Source organism: Bufo bufo, chromosome 5 (assembly GCF_905171765.1).
Source record: "Bufo bufo chromosome 5, aBufBuf1.1, whole genome shotgun sequence".
Classification (NCBI taxonomy): Eukaryota; Metazoa; Chordata; class Amphibia; order Anura; family Bufonidae; genus Bufo; species Bufo bufo.
The window spans coordinates 10608200-10624835 of NC_053393.1; the positions used below are offsets into that span (position 1 = coordinate 10608200).

The 16636-nt window shown below is 45.5% G+C and overlaps 1 protein-coding gene across 1 annotated transcript in view; it reads left to right on the top strand.

The window, feature by feature from the left end:
• The window catches only part of LOC121002848 (cytochrome P450 2C23-like), a 327503-nt gene extending 312469 nt beyond the window's left edge, over positions 1 to 15034 (top strand). Inside the window, exon 9 of the mRNA XM_040434458.1 lies at positions 14707 to 15034. Within this exon, the coding sequence (XP_040290392.1) occupies positions 14707 to 14930 (224 nt within the window). The 3' untranslated portion in view covers positions 14931 to 15034. The remainder of the gene's footprint in view (positions 1 to 14706) is intronic.
• The last annotated feature ends 1602 nt before the right edge of the window (positions 15035 to 16636 follow it).

Below are 16636 nucleotides of genomic sequence, written 5' to 3' on the forward strand. Positions count from 1 at the left end.
TACCTGCTAGGACGGTGAGTGATAAATCACTGAGGCGAGGAACTGTCTCGGAATTGTGTGACATTGGGAAAATCGAAGTGTCTGAACAGGTGGGTAAGCCTGCTGCGGTTGCTCTCTCGCAGGACTTTGCAGGGGAGAAGGTTGTTGTGTTGCCCAAAATGCCCGTGACCAAGGCTAGGCATGGGGTGGAGAAAATTAGAGACCCTATGTTGGCCCGGGTAAGAGGTAGCACAATATGGAAACCTGAGATAAATAAAGTGATAAATATGCTGGACAGACATGCGGTTAATGAGGACTGTCAGTTCTCACTGAGTGTGAGGCTATAGTGACAGCTGGGACTGATGGACTTACTGCCGTAAATTCGCCCGTACATGAGAGAAGGTTGTTCCGTGATTTGTGGGGTAGAAACACTTCTGCGGTCGGTCATGTAACTCCCGCAGAACTGGTACCTAGTTCATTAAATGAAGTGACCATTAGAAACAGTGGACCTGATAAGGTGCAAAGTGATGTTACCATGTTTGTCGAAATGCATAATGAAAACAGTGATGTAGTTGAAGTAAAAAATGAAAATATGAGGTCATGTGAAGTATATGATGATGACATGCCTTTTCCTTTTCAGGATGTGATCAGGAGAGAAGTGCTCCCTCCTGGTAAAAATATATGTGATACAAAAATGCTGGCTAATGTTGTGAGCCCAGAGGGTGTACCACACGTGCCAGAGGTGGATATGCAGTACCCACTGGGTTTTTTGGTTGCTGGGGAAGTGTCCAATGTGGGGACTAGCGCATCGGTGCCCCTAGAGGTCAGAACTGATAATGATGACACAAGTAATATAAGTGACGCATGTGCCGTGGCCGATAGCAACTCAGAGAGAGAGGCTGCCATGTTGAGGTCTTGCCAAATTGACGTAGTTACGGGTAGCAACCAGACGATAGTTGTACCTTACGTGACTAGAGTTGAGTGGGGAGACGCCAGCCTAGTGTCTGAGACCCATATTCAGGTGGCGGTAGATGACCTGAGCTGTCAGTACAGCTGCAATCATGAAGATGATTTCTCTCTCTCTCCACACGGTCCCTAGATACGATAGAGAAGGGACTAGTTGTCATCATAAAGACATTGAAGAAGGCTGCAGAAGGGTCAAAAGAAGAGACCCCGGAAAAGATGAGTGAACTGAAGGGTCTACTGCCTGGTGTCTCGGAGAAGAGGAAAGAGGAAAGACTCCAGAAAGACACGGAAGTCTGTAGTCGACATCGACAATAGGTTTGAAAAAGTCCCTGGGTGGAAAGTGTCTAAAGGAGAAGGGTGGTACTCCTTCGGCTGATGCGGCAGCAGAACAGAGTAAAGAGCCGCTGGAACAGGAGGCCCAAGAGTGGGGCGCTTCCAACAAGCTAGTGTGAAAAACTAAGAAGGAACAGAAGTTTGGCCATCTCCTGGCTGCAGAGAAATACATATCGGCTCGATATGCCGAAGAACGTGACTGAGCGGAGGCTGATGCTCGGAAGAAAGAGTCCAAGGCCCTATCCTAGGCTAGAGCCCTTGAAGAAGTGCTTGAGGAGCGAAATGAAATAGAGAGGCTGAACAAGCAACTCTGAGCAGAGATGGAAGCTCTCATGAGCTCAAAAGATGCCATCTATGAGTTGAAGAAGCCTAAGCTTGCTCCTGCACAGCAGGTGGAAGAAAATGAGAAACCCAAAGAGGAAAATCCTCTGGAAGGTGCCAAGAAGTCAGAGCCTGTTAAGAATGGGACTGGAGATGGTGGCGCCGTGGTGCCGGCCGAGGCAGAGAAGAAGATAGAAGATGTATCTGCTGAACCAGTTGATGGGGCTGATGTGGAAGAAGCAGAAGGCTCTGATACTGAAGCCAAACCTGAGGTAACCCCTGTGGGGACTAAAGAAAAAAGAGAAGTGCTATCTGGTGATAGAATAAAGAAACAAAGTGAGTGGGAACACCAGGTGACATTAGAGCGGCTGAAGGGTGGTTTAAAACTGACCAGCTGGATCTCCAACAAAAGGAGGAGGCGGGAGCTCCCCATGGAAAACGCGGCTGTAAAGGTTACGGAAGTTAAAGGTTGTGGGCCTAAGAAGAAATCTAGAAAAGAAGCAAGCCAGAAAGCTAAGTTCTCCAGCGAAGAGGAGACGGAGGTGGCCCTTAGACACTGTAGTCTAGGTGGGAAGGCAGTGTTTATGACAAACCAAACTCTGATAGCCTGGGTCTGGCAAAATAAAGGGAAGCATGTGATGCTGGCCATCTCTTCCAGGGGGAACGTTGAGCCAGAAGATGGCAGTATAATGCGGATGCCCTGTCACGAGTATCCAGTTAGTACATGTGTTCACCCCCACAGGTTTGAACAGAGGGGGTCGATATGTGGCAATGTGAACATTGAGGTGTTTCCCCAGGTTCCAGTCTGGGACTTAGGGCATGCTCCTATCCAGGGATCCTATTTAATCCTGCTACTGGATCTTGGGTGGCTCTCACTCTGGAGAGTCTGTGTGCAGCAGAGGCCTGGGAAGGCTCTGTACAAGTGGGCTCAGCCGAGCTGGCTGAGGGGCCACGGGGCTAGGTGTTAGCCTGAACTTTGGGGGACTCCGCGAGGTCTTGTAATCGACGGTTGCTAGGCCAGAGTCAGGAGGACTTCTGGGCCACAATCCCCAAAAGGTACTGGACTTTGTTACAGCCTGGAAGTGCTGGATTGTTAGGCTGGGAAAAGCCGCATGTTCTTCCCGTGAGTGAACGGGGCTTTCAGTGAGGTAGGGAGTCCTCATGTTTAGTTAGAGCCCAGCCAGGCAGGTGTTTTATTGTATTGTTTGTTTTGGTTTTGCTGAGGTGCCAAATAAAAGCAATGTTTGGCCCCTAACCCTGTGATCAATGAAGATCATTGTGAGAATGACCCCCGAATAAGAGGCAATCCCTTACAAGACCCAGAAGTTGAATGGGGCAGAACCCTCAGTCAGTACGTGTAGGCGTGTGCACAGGTACTGTTCTACCATGTTGTTCAAATGCTGCCTCCTGCTAACACGCTCCATATCAGCAGTTGGGGCCGGTTGTTGCGGCGAGGTGACAAAGCTTTTCCACATGTCGGCCATGCTAACCCTGCCTTCTGAGGTGCTGGCGGTCACACAGCTGCGTTGGAGACCTCTTCCTCCTCCCCTGCCTAAGCCTTGTGCTTCCACTTGTCCCCTGGCGTCAGGTGGGAATGCTCTCAGAAGCGCGTCTACCAGCGTGCGCCTGTAGTCGCGCATCTTCCGATCATGCTCCAGTGAGGGAATTAAGGACGGCACATTGTCTTTGTAACGGGGATCCAGCAGGGTGGCCACCCAGTAGTCGGCACACATTAAAATGTGGGCAACTCTGCTGTCGTTGCGCAGGCACTGCAGCATGTAGTCGCTCATGTGTGCCAGGCTGCCCAGAGGTAACGACAAGCTGTCCTCTGTGGGAGGCGTATCTTCTGCGTCCTCCGTGTCCCCCCAGCCACGCACTAGTGATGGGCCCGAGCTGCGTTGGATGCCACCCCGCTGTGAACATGCTTCATCCCCATTCTCCTCCTCCTCCAGTAGTGGGCCCTGGCTGGCCAAATTTGTATCTGGCCTCTGCTGTTGCAAAAATCCTCTTTCTGAGCCACTTCTAAAGACTGGCCTGAAAGTGTTAGAGATGACCCTTCTTCCTCCTCCTCGTCCTGGGCCACATCCTCTTCCATCATTGCCCTAAGTGTTTTCTCAAGGAGACATAGAAGTGGTATTGTAACGCTGATAACGGTGTCATCGCCACTGGCCATGTTTGTGGCAGGACACAGGGCACACAGGTCTCGCATGGAGGCCCAGTCATTGGTGGTGAAGTGGTGCTGTTCCGCAGTGCGACTCACCCGTGCGTGCTGCAGCTGAAACTCCACTATGGCCTGCTGCTGCTCGCACAGTCTGTCCAGCATGTGCAAGGTGGAGTTCCACCTGGTGGGCATGTCGCATATGAGGCGGTGAGCGGGAAGTCCGAAGTTACGCTGTAGAGCAGACAGCCGAGCGGCGGCAGGATGAGAACGCCGGAAGCGCGCACAGATGGCCCGCAATTTACGCAGCAGCTCTGACATGTCAGGGTAGTTGTGAATTAATTTCTGCACCACCAAATTCAGCACATGCGCCAGGCAAGGGATGTGCGTCAAACTGGCTAGTCCCAGAGCTGCAACGAGATTTCGCCCATTATCGCACACCACAAGGCCGGGCTTGAGGCTCACTGGCAGCAACCACTCGTCGGTCTGTTGTTCTATACCCCGCCACAACTTCTGCGCGGTGTGAGGCCTGTCCCCCAAACACATCAGTTTCAGAACGGCCTGTTGATGTTTACCCCTGGCTGTGCTGAAGTTGGTGGTGAAGGTCTGTCGCTGACCGGATGAGGATGTGATAGAAGAGGAGGAGGAAGCCGAGTAGGAAGAGGAGGCAACAGGAGGCAAAGAATGATGCCCTGCGATCCTTGGCGGCTGGGAACAACTTACTGTTAGACGGCAAGCGACATGAGCTGTTTGAAGCTGTCCGTTTCCACCAGCCTGAATGACAGCATTTCAAAGGCCAGTAGTTTAGAAATGCTGGCATTCAGGGACAGGGATTGAGGGTGGCTAGGTGGGAATTTACGCTTTCTCTCAAAGGTTTGTGAGATGGAGAGCTGAACGCTTCCGTGTGACATGGTGGAGATGCTTGGTGACGGAGGTGGTGTTGTTGGTGGCACATCCTCTGTTTGCTGGGCAGCAGGTGCCAACGTTCCTCCAGAGGCGGAGGAAGAGGCCGAGGCAGCAGCAGAAGAGGGAGCAGGAGGGGCCTGAGCCCTTTCTTGGTTTTGAAGGTGCTTACTCCACTGCAGCCTGTGTCTCGCATGTAGATGTGTAACATCCTGAAATATGTCACTAAACTTCTGTTCCCCTGCTTCATAATGTTAAGTGTATGTATATTGTCAGCTGGTATAAGTTTGCATCACTCTCTCCATAATGTGCATTTTCCAGATTTGTATTATATATTTGCTGTAACCTCAATGTACACCAGCAGGTGGCAGCAGTATGCAGCAAGCCAGTTAGTATACTTAGACTGGAATAGTTCATTCCAGTCTAGTCTCCCCTACATGAGCAGAAGTGGGATGTCCCATGCCATGCTTTGAGGAGGAGAAGGAAGTTAGTCAGAGTGTGAGCCACCCCCGCTGGGGTAGGCTGTGTTAGTAGGAGCTCCCAGAAACAGGGACCCCAACCAAGGATCCAAGCCTCGGCTGAGGCCCAAGATCAACCTTCCCAGCCTGAGTCCCTTACCTCAGCTGGTTGACAGGAAAGCAGCCATACACAGAATTATCAGATCTCCAGGAAGAGACCATCATACCCTGTGAGCAGTCCTGTAAGTAAAGATCCAAAGACAAAGAGAAGATAAGTACCTCTTCAGCTAGTCAGACCCAAACTAAGCAGACTAAAGATAGAGCAGAAGATAGATACCTGCCAGATTCTAATAGGCGTATGATCAGATGGAGAATACATATAAATTCCTGACACATATTGCCAAAACCTGCTGGGATCCTAGACTATTGCTGTAACTTGTATGGATAAAAAGCTGCATATCATAACACCAAGTAAAGACAAGTTGGACCCTATTATCTGTGTGGAATCCCATCATTCCTCAATTACTCCTATTAACAGCATTCAATTTGTTTCATGTGAGCCAGGATACAGGAGTCCAGCCATACCAAGGTAGGAGACACTGTTGACACTACCATATCTGCTATGCAGAGACAATATCCCCCTCTGGCACTCCTCACCTGGTACGTGAGCTTATTACATCTTAAAGGGCCCTGCTACAGTACCTGCGCAAGCTGCAACTGGCGTCACAAACTTATACACATATAAACTGACCCACTGCATAGCATTCCCACTGACCCAGTGTCCTGCTCATTGCAGATGCCTGGTCATGCAGGTTGTGCTAAGGTTCAGAATGTTAATGCCTCACTTCAGGCTCTGATGGCACAGCGTGCAAACCACTCAGGTCTTGTCGTCAGCACATTGTGTGAAGAAGTGCCATGCCAGGGAACTCCTTGAAGCTGCCTTAACTGTTTTGGCGATGGCTGCTCTGCTTTTGCACCCTGCTCCCGCTTTTGCTACGCTGTTGGCTCTGTCTCACCACTGCCTCTTCCTCCGAACTCTGAAAGTCAGTCTCACGACCTTCATTCCATGTGGGGTCTAGGACCGCATCGTCTTCCACCCAGTCTTCCTCCCTGACCTCCTTTTCGGTCTGCACACTGCAGAAAGACGCAGCAGTTGGCACCTGTGTTTCGTCATCATCAGAGACGTGCTGAGGTGGTATTCCCATGTCCTCATCAGGAAACATAAGTGGTTGTGCGTCAGTGCATTCTATGTCTTCCACCCCTGTGGAAGGGCTAGGTGGATGCCCTTGGGAAACCCTGCCAGCAGAGTCTTCAAACCGCATAAGAGACTGCTGCATGACTTAAGGCTCAGACAGGTTCCCTGATATGCACGGGGGTGATGTGACAGACTGATGGGCAAGGGTTTCAGGCGCCACCTGTGCGCTTTCTGCAGAAGACTGGGTGGGAGATAATGTAAACGTGCTGGATCCACTGTCGGCCACCCAATTGACTATCGCTTGTACTTGCTCAGGCCTTACCATCCTTAGAACGGCATTAGGCCCGACCAAATATCGCTGTAGATTCTGGCGGCTACTGGGACCTGAGGTAGTAGGTTCAGTAGGACGTGTAGCTGTGGCAGAACAGCCACGTTCTCTGCACCAGAGGCTCCACCAACACCACCACCACGACCATGACCGCGTCCCTTATTAGATGTTTGCCTCATAGTTAGCGTTCAAAAGCAAAGTAAAAAGTGGTTAAGTATGTTAAAAATAATTAACCGCCAATATAAACCCTGATGTAGGGTATTGCACTCTATTTATTTATTTTTGTAAGTCCATATGACAGCGGTATTTGTGGCCTAAATGTGACAGTCACCTATGCAAGTGTAATCACAGATGTGCAATATATGAAAAAAAAGTTATTTTTTCACCACAGTATCCTAAAAGCCTCATTTGTGGCCAAAATGTGACAGTCACCTAAGCAAGTGTAATCCCAGATGTGCAGTATATCAGAGGGATTTTTTACCACAGTATCCTAAAAGCCTTATTTGTGGCCTAAATGTGACAGTCACCTATGCAAGTGTAATCACAGATGTGCAATATATGAAAAAAAGTTTTTTTTAAGCAAAGTAAGCAAAACGCTGTATTTCTGGACTTGCAGACATGCAGATATCCTGTGCTGGTGCACTATCGTTGCATAAAATGGCTGCCGATTATGTATTGATATTGACAAACTGAAGTTAAAAAAAGTTCGTTTTCAGCAGTAGTTGGCTCAGGGCAGGCTTAAAAAAATTGTGCACTGCACCCACAAAACACATTTGCTGTAGATCGCTGAGTAAAAAGGCAGTTGTTGATAATATTTCTCCCTGATCTCTTCCTGACAGCAGCTGCAGCCTCTCCCTACACTAATCCGAGCAGAGTGACAGGCGGCGCTACGTGACTCCAGCTTAAATAGAGGCTGGGTCACATGCTGCAGTTGGCCAATCACAGCCATGCCAATAGTAGGCATGGCTGTGATGGCCTTTTGGGGCAAGTAGTATGACGCTTGTTGATTGGCTGCTGTGCAGCCTTTCAAAGAGCGCCAAGAAAGCACCAAACCCGAACTTTTACGGAAATGTTCGGGTCCGGGTGCAGAAAAATCTAAAGTTCGGTACGAACCCTAACTTTACAGTTTGGGTTCGCTCAACTCTACAGTTGTTTTTTTATTACGCTACCCTGCAACGCCTCCGCCAAACTTTACCCCGAAAATACCATAGCTGATTATACCACTAAATTAGCAAAAGCCGTCCATCCTTGCGGTCCTTATAACGTGGCATTAGTAGAGATTCAGTACCCGCATACGTGGAAAACCTTTGGGCCCGGCAATGGTGTATTCTACCTCACCTAGCGCGATGACCCTGTCAGAGAGTTTTTGTTAAATCGGATTATTACCCTAATATGAACGAGCTGATCAAAGCCATTAATAACAAACTTGATTCTATAAAAATACCTCCTGATCAATTGCATCTAAGATACAACGATATTGACAGAACCGCTTATGTAACGAAATTGAGCATATACAAGTTCATGCCTGGTGAAAAGTTAGGCAATATATTGGGGCTTCAGGGGTACTCGCACAATCGCTCGAAGAAGAATGTAGATGCTGGGCACATCGCTTTGTGCTACAACCAATCTGGCTTGCCTGTTTTAGAACATTTTGCAGATGATAATTTAGTTTTAACTAAAGAAAACAATTCTTTACCTGTAAAGAGAAAAATTCACCCCCGATATTAAAGCCGGATTTTATACAATGTTTGTTTTTACCGATATCATTCAGCATCAACTTGTTGGCGATAGCTACGTACAGCTTTTAAGAACTGTGGAGTTAAGCGGCAAAAATGGCGAATAATAGTCACGCAAAAGTTTAACAGGCTGACTATATACCTGTCTGCAAACAATACTTTGATACCATTACAATATCCATACTCACGGATCAAGTTAAACCTGTTAAATTCAAATACGGTAAAACTATTATGCGATTACACTTTAGACCGTGTGCGGTGACGACACATTAAAATGTTGTCCCAGACCGTGTACGGTGACCTGGATGTGTATACACATTATTACATAGCGCAAGCCGGTCATGGTTTGGACGGCTTTCATGGCACAGAATTCATGCACGGTTCTGGGCTCGCAGGGTTATTTCGGGGTCTTTTCCTTCGAGTCGTACCCCTATTCAAGAAAGGTGTGGAACTTGTAAAACAGCACGTAAAAACAGCCACCAGGAATATCGCTAAAGATGTTGTCGCTACGGCATCGACAGCTTTTATGGATTGAATAAATAGGACTACACAAGGTTAGGAGGGCTCTGGCGTCGTCCTACCCCCTTTTATGAATAAAGTAGCACCGCCTAATGGACATTGACACCAGAAAACAAGTAGTCGGTCACCGAGCGACATCTTCTAATTATTAGCTATGGCTTTTGTACACGATGCATCCGCAGAGTAGGCCAAATCAGAGTTGGATATCTTTCAAATACTGCCTATGCAGACGAGTATTGAAAAATCTATTTATGTAGAGGTACAACCAATAGCGGCCATCGCCGACAACGTGCCTTTGGAGTTCTAAATCTCGGGCAGTGGTGAATATTATTACGACCTAAATAACACTCTGTTACACGTCGTTTGCAGAATCGTTAGCCCAGATAACACATCCATACCCGACGGATCCCGCGTAGCCCTTATTAACTACCCTATTGCCAGCCTTTTTAATCAATTGGATATAATGCTCGGTGACACGTTGATTTCTAGAAGTGACAACCTTTATACGTATAGATCATATATAGAGTCCCTAATAAATTCTAATTTACAAACTTTAGCGGCCCAATTTACAGCCGGCTTATTCTATAAAGATACCGCTGGGCATCATGATGACCGGGCTCTCGACTAACGTAATGTCGGTTTCACCAAGAGAGCTCAGTATACAACGCATTCCAGAAGTGTGGAATTAATGGGCCCCATTTACGCCGATATATTTAATCAGCCTAAATTAATACTGAACGGATTAGATCTAAAGATAAAGTTGACCAGAAACAAAGACACCTTCTGTCTTATGTCTGCCGAGGCGACCCATTTTAAAGTCCAAATACAGCACGCGTCGTTGTTTGTCAAAAGAGTTCAAGTATCGTACGCTGTGAGAATCGGACACAGTCCCGCTCTGTTAACAGCTAATGCAAAGTACTCGATCGATCGTGTGTCGCTTAAAGTGTATAGCATCCCCGCAGGTACTCGCATATCTAACCATGAGAATCTTTTTCTCTGAAACATTCCAAAAACTGTAATGCTATCGTTTGTGGACAGCAAATCATTTTCCGGGAAATACTAAAGAAATCCTTTGTGCCTCAACCACTATAATGTAAACTATGCTGCCTTATATTTGGACGGCCAACAGATGCCCGCAAAACCGTTTCAGCCTAATGTTCAAGACGATTCGGCTGTTCGTGAATATATGGCGCTCGTACACATTTTGGGGAAACAAAAGACTGACAACGCTTTATCCGTGGATTGGTCAGAATTTTTTAAAGAGTACACTTTGTTTGCTTTTGATTTATCGCCGGATCAAGAACCCGGTGGACATTTGTCTCTAGTAAAAACTGGAAATCTCAGAGCTGAAATTAGGTTTGCTGAGCCGGTGGTAAACACTATTAACATGATTGTGTATTCCGTTCATGTAAATATTATTGAAATAAACAATAGAAGGGCGGTTTTATATGATTTTCAATAAAAATGAATAATTATGAAATTACCTGCGTTATCAAAACAGTCTTTCACGCCCGACGCATGTTTAAAGGTGTATTTCCGTGCGATTTATTACCGGTAAATAAAATAATCGATTGTCCGGCGGCCTATATTGTAAATACGGACAATTTGTATCAGCGGGGCAAGCACTGGATTTTAATTATATTATACCCGAATGACGTATCAATTTTTTTTGATAGTTATGGATTATCACCCGTGAATGAAATATTTCCTAGTGAATTTATGAAATTTTTATCTAAAAGGTATTAAAACAGACAAATACAGGACACCGTAAGTTCGGTCTGCGGCCATTACTGCATCTATATCTTAAATTGTATCGCTAATGGCGTGTCTTTTGAAAATGTATTAAAAATATTTGGGTGATTTTAGAAAAAATGACCATGTTGTACGTTCCTTTGTAACAAAGCGCATGAAACAATTATGTATACCTTGCTGTAATTACGCACAAACGCACGACCCTACTGCGTCATTGAAAAATGTACCGTGATGCGTCGTAAATAAAGAAATTTTTACTTAAATCACGTACGACTTCGATTTGAATTATTTCCATAACGCGACAAAATGTAACGTCTTAGGACATGTCTGAACATGGCTTCAACATGTTCTGACATACCCCTGACGCGCTTCGCAAAATGGATGCCGTATTTCCATAACGTGACAAAATGTAATGTCTTAGGACATGTCCGAGCACGGCTTCAACATGCTCGGACATACCCCGACCCGCTTCGCAAAATGGAAGCTGTATTTCACAAAATGGACGCTTCCGGAGAAAATAAGGGCTTGTTTTGGATTCAGAAATGTCATGTCGACAGGGGAGAATGATTGACAGAATAAGGGGCATTGAATGGGCGGTAATTAGGTGTGGTTTGGGGCGTGCGATGGTCGGGGCTTTGGGCGGGGCTTGAATGGGTTGTGGGGGGAGTGGGTGGGGTTATGAGTGGGGAAAGGGGTGTGTCGATCTGTCACTTTGAGTTTGACGAGGAGTGAAGCTTCTTACTACTAAGGGGTTTGCTTAGACAATGCCCTTAGAGGAGGTATGACACGTGGCACAGTGGGTTCGCACCCTCTGGTTCATGACAATTTCCATTATGAGATCTACAGGTTTCAGTTTCCCAGTCTATATCTGGGTAGTTGAAGTCCCTCATAATAACCACCTCATTATGATTTTCCGCCTCGTCTATTTCGTTTAGAAGTAGATTTTTTGTGGACTTTAGTATATTAAGTGGCTTATAGTAAACTCCTATTAGTATTTTAATTATTGTTTTTTCCTCCATGTATTTCTACCCACAGTGACTCCACATGTTCATGTCCCTCAATTTATTAATAATGTGATTTCCCCCCCCCCCTCAACACCCCAATGTTCATCACTTAATTCACAATCACAGCAAATAATTTAACATATCAATCCTGGTACTGATAGTGTGCTGCCTGCCTTATTGTTGTGTCACAGTGACTATATTGTAGATGACTGTGTCCAATTGAAATTAAATTTTAAGTTTATTTTAAATATTCAGTTTATTACAGACTAGTGTGCCCTTCATATTGGTCTGTGTCACAGTTACCGACTGTATATTGTAGTGAGCTTTGTCCAATTGAACATTAAAAAATATCTTTCCATGTATATTTTTTATAAATCACTTGATTGCAGACTAGTGTACCTGACTTATAGGTCTGTGTCACAATTATAGTGTACTGGTCCCAATGACCATTGTTTAAAAAAAATGAAATTCATGTCACACGTGTCCTTTACCTGCAGTAGATAGGGGATGAGATTGTGGACTTATGACTTATTCCTCTTCCCAGTCACAGCAGGATGATATTGATGTCACTGCTGAGTTGACACCATGCCTTTGAGCCAGTTGTAGGTGCATGCATAACATTCCTCCATAACAATCAATATAATGACCAATAGGAGTATTATTATTATTATTTATTATTAAAGCACCATTCATTCCATAGCGCTGTACATATGAGAAGAGGTATACATACATAATACAGACAATTGCACTAATCATAAACAAGACGGGTTACAAACTGGTACAGAAGGAGAGAGGGCCTTGCCGATGAGGGCTTACAATCTACATGGTATGGGGGAAGGACACAGTAGGTGCGGGTGAAGTTGGTCATGGCGGTACAGAAGCAGCAAGGTCACTGGTTGTAGGCTTGTCAGAAGAGGTGGGTTTTTCAGGTTTCTTTTGAAGGATTCCACTGTAGGTGAGAGTCTGATATGTTGGGGTAGCGAGTTCCAGAGTGTGGGGGATGCACGGGAGAAATCTTGGAGTCGATTGTGGGAAGAGGAGATAAGAGGAGAGGAGAGAAGGAGGTCTTGTGAGGATCGGAGAGTGCGTGTGGGGATGTATCGGGAAAGTAGCTCAGAGATGTAGGGAGGGGACAGGTTGTGGACGGCCTTGTGTGTATTTGTTAGAATTTTGAACTGAATTCGCTAGGCAATGGGGAGCCAGTGAAGGGATTAGCAGAGGGGAGAGGCAGAGGAGTAATAGGGTGAGAGGAGTATCACTTTCTGTTCCTTCTTAGTGAGGCGCCTTCTTTTCTCCTAAAAGACAACACAGAGGGTGCTAAGGAAGATATTCAAGACAAGTGTTTCTCTTGATGAGTTGTATGAAAATGGTCATTGTTTTGACTGCCATGAGGTCGAGGTTCATGAAGAAGAGCAGCTTGACCACATTGTTGTCTTTTTGTCACCAGTCACTGCTGTTTCTATACCGGCTTGGGTCAGCAGCCACTGAAAAGAGACTGGTAGAGGTAGCGGCCTGGTGGCCTCCTGTAGTGAAGTTCAGATTCCCATATAGGGGTAAAAGGGTGAATACCAGAGGAACACTAGACAATATCGTTAGGTGTGTATATACATACTGTAGGTGTACAGAAAATGCTAAATAAAATTCATTTGCTAGACTGAAGATGCTGCTCGTTTGAGTCATTAGATACATGGTCAGACTAGAACCTAAAAAAAAATGTCCCTGTAATACACTCATGGAAAAAGAGAACTGAAGATTAATGATGAATAACATGCTGCATGGAAGATCATTGAAGAAGCCCATCAGGAGCCTGACCAGTAACCAACCAGTCAATTATTATTAACTACCCCGTGTAGAAGTGAGATCAGGCAATGGAAAGTGTAATTGTATAATAAGGAGATCTAAAATGTCAATTTGTCACCATTTTCACAACATTTGATTGCTGTCAGAGAGTGGAAACTTTCTCGCTTGCAGTCTTCAGTGGGTAAAAACCTGTACAGAACTAAGGCCTCTTTCACACGAGCGAGTTTTCCGCGCGGATGCGTTGCGGGAGGTGAATGCATTGCATGGAATCCTGACCCATTCATTTCTTTGGGGCTGTTCACATGAGCGGTGATTTTCACGCATCACTTGTGCGTTGCGTGAAAATTGCAGCATGCTCCTTTTTGTGCGTTTTTCACGTAACGCAAGCCCCATAAAAATGAATGGGGTTGCGTGAAAATCGCAAGCATCCGCAAGCAAGTGCGGATGCGGTGCGATTTTCACGCACGGTTGCTAGGAGACGATCGGGATGGAGACCCGATCATTATTATTTTCCCTTATAACATGGTTATAAGGGAAAATAATAGCATTCTGAATACAGAATGCAAAGTAAAACAGCGCTGGAGGGGTTAAAAAAAATAAAAAAATCATTTAACTCACCTTAATCCACTTGATCGCGATGTCGGCATCTCCTTCTGTCCCCTTTACTGAATAGGACCTGTGGTGAGCATTAATTATAGGTCAAGGACCTTTGATGACGTCACTCCGGTCATCACATGGTACATCACATGATCTTTTACCATGGTGAATCACCATGGTAAAAGATCATGTGACGTACCATGTGATGACCGGAATGATGTCACCAAAGGTCCTGTTGCTGCACAGAGATTAGATAAAGCCAGAAGGAGATGCCGGGCCGCGAACAAGTGGACTAAGGTGAGTTAAAAAATTTTTAATTTTTTTTTAACCCCTCCAGCGATGTTTTACTTTGCATTCTGTATTCAGAATGCTATTATTTTCCCTTATAACCATGTTATAAGGGAAAATAATACTATTTACAGAACACCGATCCCAAGCCCGAACTTCTGCAATCTAGATAAACCTACGGTATATGAACTAAGCACCCTAGACTGCACAATAGTACATTTTTTTCTGCACTGAAACTTTGTATAAAACTCATCTTTAAGAATGTTTAAATCAAATGACAGCAAGCAGAGGTCGTTATATTATGAGGAATTAATTGAAACATAAAGAATAATGACCTGGTTATTTCATACAGTTGTGTTATTCTTCTAGGGAAGCGAGCTTGTCTTGGAGAGAACCTGGCCAGCATGAATCTCTTCCTGTTCTTCTCCTCCCTGCTCCAGAAATTTACCTTCACCCTCCCCCTGGGGACACAATGTCAGGATGCTAAACTTCTGAACCTAAACAAGAATAACATCATTAAATCAAGCAAGATATGTGCCGAACCTCGCTCCTTGTCCGCCCGCTGTCCAGCCGCACACCAAGAAAGACAATGAGAAGAAATATTCCAGAACATGTGACCAAAAAGATATAAAATAAAAAGTGTCACAATGTTTACAATCTGAGTAATAATCTGGGTGCAATATTAGCTTTCCCTTTGAAACAAAGGCTCAGACGTCATGTGTCAGAATTAGTGTTGAGCGAATCGAAGTATCTGAAGTGAACTTCCTTTACGAATTTCAGGGAAAATCCTATTTGCAGCTAAGCCGAATTTCCTCGTGCTTCGTGGTAATAAATAAATTTTCCATGAAATGGCGGTAAAAATAAATAAATAAATCATACTCCCCTCATCCATTTGAGGGCGAAGAGGCCCCAGTGGCCATATTGCTTGAACAACCCGTGCAAAATCTCGTGTGCCGTGACATATGTAGTCGCCATGCCAGTCAGCGGCCTCTTCGAGCTCAAATGGATTAGGCAAGTACAATTTAATAAAAAATAAAAAAATATGATTAACCCATGAAAAGGCCTCAAAGGGAATCTGTCACTAGCATATTAGCAATTTTTTTTTTAATGAATCCATGTGTAATAAAGTACCTTATTTCCATATGTCTTGTTCTTTTTATTCTGTGTCTTGTCATTTCTTCAAAAAAACGATTTTTATGATACTCAAATGAAGCTGTAAGGAGCCCAGAGGGGCATTATTCTTTGTCCACGGTGCCCAGGAACGCCCCTCTGAAGTGCCGTGCCCGCCTAAATTTGAAAACTAATAACTCCTCCAAGATCGCCTCCCAGAAGCGAGGCTAAGTGCTCCCCACCCCCAGCGCCGCGCTCTGCGGCAAACAACCCCGATCCTCCTCTCGCCTGCATCCGAAATCCTGCGCAGGCGCAGTGCCGGCGACTGAGGGCAACAGCTTCAACAGCGTCACTGGGCATGCGCCGATCCCAGTGACGTGTTCGCTGTTTCCTCAGCCAGCTGGGATCGGCGCATGCCCAGTGACGCTGTTGAAGCTGTTGCCCTCAGTCGCCGGCACTGCGCCTGCGCGGGATTTCAGATGCAGGCGAGAGGAGGATCGGGGGTGTTTGCCGCAGAGCGCGGCGCTGGGGGGGTGAGGAGCTCTTAGCCTTGCCTCTGGGAGGCGATTTAGGCGATCTTGGAGGAGTTATTAGTTTTCAAATTTAGGCGGGCACGGCACTTCAGAGGGGCGTTCCTGGGCACCGTGGACAAAGAATAATGCCCCTCTGGGCTCCTTACAGCTTCATTTGAATACATAAAAAGCGTTTTTTTGAAGAAATGACAAGACACAGAATAAAAAGAACAAGACATATGGAAATAAGGTACTTTATTACACATGGATTCATAAAAAAAAAATTTTTTATCTCAGAAGCTGCGATCAGCGATAAACGCAGCATCTATAGGGGATCAATGACGGGGTGGCGCTATTGCTGTTTCCCGTCATTTCGCCCGCTACTTACAAAAAAATGCTGTTGCAAAGAAGCACATTTTTTGTAAAATTCGGTGAAGCAGCCTAATTGAATTTTTAAGAACTTCACTCATCTCTAGTCAGAATAATTTCATCATGATATATACGTTAGCTGGGTTGTAGGATCTGTGGGATAAAATGCACTTCTGCATAATGAGCTGATTCCAGTGTGGTGAGGTTCAGGATCTGCTGAGGATCATCACCATTGACTGGTAAATGATATATAATAATACAAGGTGATATATACAGTTATTAGTAAGAAATGCACCATTATTCTCTTA